This window comes from Nicotiana tabacum, chromosome 2 (assembly GCF_000715075.1).
Source record: "Nicotiana tabacum cultivar K326 chromosome 2, ASM71507v2, whole genome shotgun sequence".
NCBI classification, from domain to species: domain Eukaryota; kingdom Viridiplantae; phylum Streptophyta; class Magnoliopsida; order Solanales; family Solanaceae; genus Nicotiana; species Nicotiana tabacum.
In genome coordinates, this window is record NC_134081.1 from 87,442,189 (window position 1) to 87,448,287 (window position 6,099).

The 6,099-nt window shown below is 36.6% G+C and overlaps 1 protein-coding gene across 1 annotated transcript; it reads left to right on the forward strand.

The window, feature by feature from the left end:
* The first annotated feature begins 431 nt into the window (after positions 1-431).
* Positions 432-5,867, forward strand: LOC107763720 (proton pump-interactor 1). The gene is made up of 7 exons (XM_075235844.1): positions 432-783; positions 1,607-2,010; positions 2,869-3,063; positions 3,202-3,381; positions 3,496-3,690; positions 4,459-4,557; positions 4,642-5,867. The coding sequence occupies exons 2-7, from the start codon at positions 1,645-1,647 to the stop codon at positions 5,239-5,241; spliced, it is 1,635 nt and encodes a 544-aa protein (XP_075091945.1). The 5' UTR covers positions 432-783; positions 1,607-1,644; the 3' UTR covers positions 5,242-5,867.
* Positions 5,868-6,099: the final 232 nt, after the last annotated feature.

Below are 6,099 nucleotides of genomic sequence, written 5' to 3' on the forward strand. Positions count from 1 at the left end.
AATTGACATATTAAGCTGATTTTAACATATCCGGACACATACATTATAGCGCACATGATTTAATACAAATAAGTTTCCGTTTCGATATAGATTCTTTTTACTTTTTTTTTTTATTCATAGAATTTAATCAGTTTTTTTCTAAAAATTACGTTGGTTAAGTTTTGGGTAGAATTTTTTCTTTCACTCATAAATCTTTAACTTTTTTTAAGTAAAATACATGTTCATATATAATTTTAGCTTTAATAAACTATTTTTCAACAATATTTTTTAAATTTCAATTAAATTAATATTCAAACGGCTAAGATTATATAGGAAAAAGAAAAAAAAGAAGAGAAAAGCTAAAAATGGACAAAAATATCAGTGATACCTTCTTTACTGCTTCGTAGAAAACGGCAAAATAATAAAAGGCAATTCTCTATACTTATCGTAACAGTTTAAAGAGACCATAATCTCCTTACTATCTCCAGTCCCCACCCACTCTTTCCCATTTACAAGACTACTACAATCCCATCTCTATTGTTGAAATTGAAAATAAAATAAAAATCCCATCTCTCTTTTTCTCTCTCCAATTTAGCATTTATAGCAAAAATATATTGTTACATTTTTCTCTCACTATTCTCAAGAGTTTTAATAGAGAAAGAGAGAGATCTGAAGAAGTCTGACTCATTTCTCTCAATCTCTCTTTCAGACGGCCCTCTTCAATTTTTGTCAAATAAGGGTACAAAGGGAAGGGGCCAGCACTCTTTTCTCTAAATCTCAAACCCTTTGTTTTTCCTATACTCAGTAAGTCTCCTTCATTTTACTAATTCAGTTGCTTCTTTTCTTTACTGTTTCTTCTTAGTATTATTCCCTGTTTGTTTTTCCCCTTTTTGGGTTTATGTCCCTTTTTTTTTTTTTTGATTTTTTCGATCTGTATTGATCTTGATCCTTGTAACGTAATTTTTGTTCCATTCACTTTAATTTAGTAGAAATGATTTGGGTTTTGGTTTTTGACAGGATGGTGGCTTAATTTATCATTTTTTTGTTGCAAAAATCTGATCTTTATGTGCTTTTGCTGCAAAAATCTGATCTTTATGTGATTTTATATTTTTACTGATTATAGTTAGCGATTTGAACTATTTTTTAGTTTCTTTTTTTGCTTTCTTTTGCATGAATGTACAGATGGCATTTGATTTTGTGTTGGATGCACCTTTTCTTTGTTAAAGATCCAATCTTTGGTTTTGATTTTTTTGTCCTTTAAGGTTTATGAGATTTTTATTATTTGCTTTTCCTCTGAGATGATGCTATTTTAAATCTTTTGTAATTGTTCTGATTGTTTGAGTGAATAGCTGATCTTGTGATCAAAGATCTATTTTTTTAACTGCTCAATAAATTCTGGTTGGTTCCTAGTTCTTGATCATGGATTAATAGGATCCTGTGGGCTGAATCATTCTGCATCAATAGTTTTAAAGTTTAGTCCATCTTGAGCTTGATATGTAGTCGATAAATTAAGAGTCTTGCATATCACATTATTCTTGTTGCTATCAACTATTGTGTATCTTCTGGATTATGTAGTAGTTTGTAAGTACATAAATTTGCTAATGTGTTCAATGTTTGCATGTATCAGGATCAGGCACTTTTTTGGTTTTGTAATTTATTAAAATAATGGGGATAGATGTGGAAGCTAAGTTAGTTCATGTTCCAGTTGAAGCTGGAAGTGAGCACAACAACCTTCTGAAAGAAAATGGAAAGATGAGTCATGGTTCAGTGATTACCGAGCCTATAAAATTTGGTTCTCACGGTACTGAAGAACCTAAGAAGGAGGAAGTAAGCAGAACACCTGTGAGCAATGTACCAAAGGATGCGGTTGAGGACTGGCCTGAACCTAAGCAGATCCATTCGTTCTATATTGTTAAGTTTCGGAGATTTGAAGACCCAAAACTGAAGGCTAAAATTGAACTGGCTGAGAGAGAGCTACAGAAAAAGAACCAAGCAAGATCTCAGATTATTGAAAAATTAAAGGCTAAAAGGGTAAGTTTTTGGGTGAATCTAACTTCGGCTGAATATTTCAAGAGCATATTTTGTTTATGTTACTTGGTATTGTTGGGTAACATAGTCTCTCTCTCTTGGACTTTCAGAAGTCTAGGAGTTGTTTATAACGTGATCCCTCATCTCTCTCTTTCTCATTTTCTTGCCTTGTATACATTCTTTTCTTGCATGCACATATCCGTGTAAGTGTTTGAAACTGCAAGCTATGTCTCTTACTTGAAAAAGAGAACCTTTGCTCATGCATGCCAAAGTTCTCTTACCGGAGAGAACTTTGGTAAAGTGATGGATGACTTCAGGAATAAACTCAGCAAAGCAATATATAGTTCCCAGTCGGACGCCGATAAGTGCAAGAAAAAGGATGGTAACAGAAGTTGCAATAGACTCACGCTTAATGACTTATTTTTCAGTTTTTTTTATTATGTCATTGCTGTCCTACAATTTGACTTGAAAATATTACCAAGTCAAAGATGAAGAGGATCTTGTTATCCTGCACTTTAACTAGATCTCCTCATATTCAGCAAGCTACGGAAAGTTGATATTGCCTATTGCATGGTCCTTTTTGTTAGTTGCCAATTTGTCCAAACTCTGTTCTTATGGGAGTATGACAGCTATAATTAAATAACTCCTTGAGTATTTGCAGGCAGAACGATCAAAGGTAATTGAACAAAGGAAATCTCTCAGTTTATCCTGCACTTTAACTATATCTCCTCATATTCAGCAAGCTACGGAAAGTTGATATTGCCTATTGCACGGTCCTTTTTGTTAGTTGCCAATTTGTCCAAACTCTGTTCTTATGGGAGTATGACAGCTATAATTAAATAACTCCTTGAGTATTTGCAGGCAGAACGATCAAAGGTAATTGAACAAAGGAAATCTCTCAGTGCTGAGAATAAGGAATTTTGGAGTACTATTGATGAGAAAAGAAAGGAAATGGAACCTCTGCAACAGGCCTTAGGTCAGCTCCGCGGTGGTAGAGATGCAGGCCGAGAAAGGGGTCCTATAGTATGTTCATCCGAGCAGGAGCTCAATAGCCTTGTAAGCACTTGTTTTTAACTTTAATTATCCTTCAGCTTAGGCTTGTTCCATCATTATTCTTAGCTCTTCTCCTTTGCATTTGCTCATTGAGTTCAGTTGCAAATAAATAATGCCAATTTTATTTTGGCAATTGAGTAGATTAAGAGTCTGCAGTACCGCATTCAGCATGAAAGCATTCCTCTGAACGAAGAGAAGCAAATTCTCCGGGAAATCAAACAACTTGAAGGGACAAGGGAAGCTGTTAAAGAAAAGGCTGCAGCAAGGGCACAGATTCATGAATCGTTGGGTGAAAAAGAATCAATCCAGAACCAGGTCAAAGTAAGGCTTTTAGGTTATGTTTCTCTTATATAGATGCAAAACATTCTATCCCTAAAATATATCATGTGATTTTGCCGTTATCTGCCTGTGCTAACACACTTTGTGGTGCTGTAGCTTATGAGTGTTGGCCTGGATGGAGTTCGGAAGGGGCAGCAGGAGGTTAAGGCCAAGCTTAAGCAAATAGATGATCAGATTGATGCCATAAGCAAGCAGATCAACTTATTGGATGAGGAATTGAAGGAAGTTGTGGAGAAGAGGGACAAGACTTACGAACATATTCAGGAATTGAGAAAACAACGTGAAGAAGGGGTATGCTGCTCTCCATTTCCTTGTTGACTGAACTGTATCACTGTTTTTGCTAAAAAGGGGGTTATATTATAGTTTTTGCTCAGATTAAATCCCATTGATTTGATGAATGGACAACAATCAATTAGTCATAAGACACTTAAGAAACTATGCTTCTACTGATGGTGCATTTGTGTATTTTGTTTCCGTGTTTGATCTCTGTATTATTGTAGTTTCTGTTTAAGGTGTAGGAATTTGGTGAGGGATCTGATTTTTCTCCGTCCTTCTTGAGACTATTTTGTTAGGAAATCATTTTATAGCAGTTAGAAGGATTTTATTTCTTTTTACTGCACTCCCATGTACTGGCAAGTGACACGAGGATTGTCTTGATTTTATACAGATGATGGCTTCAGATTTAGTTAAAAATCATATTTGGGAATTACTAGCTAGCTAGCCTTGTATGTATTTATTTGACTAACTATTGCATCTGTCCTTGGTGATTATCTTCTAGACCCCCCCCCCCCCCCCCCAAAAAAAAAAACACACACACAGACCAAATAGAAAAAGAAAGGAACTGAATAAGGAACATCGATGAGCTGAGAGCTCGAGAGGGTCTCAAGGAGATGCCAGTTGATTTCGTTCAATGTTCAGTATATACTCTCTGAAAATCTTCCAACGGTGTTTGCTGACTTTTGAAAATTGAAATGTTCTCTTATTACTACTTCAAGCATCAAGAGAAATAGGTTTCTAGACTGAGGTGATCTTTATAACTAGTTTCTTCCAATTTTTCAGAATTCTTCTTTCTACCAAAACTCCAATGTGTTGCACAAAGTTAAACAACTCGCAGATCAAAAGGATGTTGAAGCCCTTAAAGAGCTCTCAGTTACAGAGGTATGCTGGATCTTTCACCGTCTGTTGCACAATTTGCAGTTTTCTATGTTTACATTGACAATCAACTTTTTTTCTTTTCACTAGGTCGATAAGTTCATGTCTTTCTGGTGTGGTAAAAAGCCTTTTAGGGATGACTATGAGAGGAGACTCTTGCAGTCACTTGATATCAGGCAGTTGAGCAGGGATGGCAGAATGAGGAATCCCGACGAAAAGCCTCTGGTGCTACCAGAAGTACCTACTGTCTCCCGAACCGAGGTTCCAGCAAGAGCTAATGCAAAACCTGTAAAGGAAGATCATGCGTCCGTTGACGCTGCTCCTGTTCAGAAAGAACAGAAGGAGAAGAGTAGCAAGCAGCCAAATGATTCTCATGTTAAAAACACAAAGCGTGCCGAGAAAAAAGATGTGGTTGTTGATGAAGAAGAGGAAATTTATGGTTTGGAAAAGATACCCAAGGATATTAGTTCCAAGAAAAATGAAGTTGACGAGGCAACTTTGAAGGAGATGAAGAAAGAGGAGGAGATAGCAAAAAATAGACAGGCTATGGAGAGGAAGAAAAAGTTGGCAGAGAAAGCAGCTGCAAAAGCTTCAAAGAAAGCTCAGCTAGAAGCTGAAAAGAAGCTCAAGGAAATTATTCCTCTGACCCTTATAATCCTACCATTTCTATGTGGTTTTATTATGTTGTAAACATTCAGATTAGCCATGGACTTACCTAGTTACTTTCAACTCCTTTCAGGAACGTGAGAAGAGAGCGAGGAAGAAGGGCGGATCTTCTGTCGCAGATCAGGAACCAACTGAGGAACCGACCGAAACACCTGCGGAGGTTGCTGAGGAAGAAAAAGCGGACGAAAATGTTGAAATTGTTGCACCCAAGGTCAAGGCGCGGAAAGAGAATACCGTTAGGCATAGAGCAACACGTGCAAGAGGCTCAGAGCTTCCTAAAGCTATACTAAAGCGCAAAAAAGCAACGAACTATTGGCTGCGGGCGGGTGCTCCTGCTGCTGTGGTAGTTGTGATACTTCTAGTTGTCGGATACATATATCTTCAAAAGTAAAATGAGTTGGGAGAGTGAAAACAAAAACATTTGGCTTTAGTGCTTTACAATACTGCAATAGTAAGTCCTGTTTAGTTTATCATAACGTTATTTCATGTTTCTTGCATCCTAGTCTAGGATGGAAAACTCATAATGTTCCTTGAGACGCGGCCTATCTGAGATATTAGCTGAGAGAGCCTACATATTTTATTTGTTTGGTGTAGTTGCAGTTGTTGACATTTTGCTTAAAGACTGTCATCTGGACCTTTTCCTTTGGAGACATTGATTTTTTTATTATCTTCCTACTTATTTTTTCGTTGAGAACACCATTGACATTTACAGTGATTTATATTATATATGTCAAAGTTGTGCAACAACAAGCCAGTGGAATTTCACAAGTGGGCTTTGGGGAGGTAATGTAATGTGTACGCAGTCTTATCTCCCTACGTTGAAAAGGTAAATAAGCTGTTTTCGATAGACTCGTGGCTCAAGGAAAGGTAAAAACAAGCAGT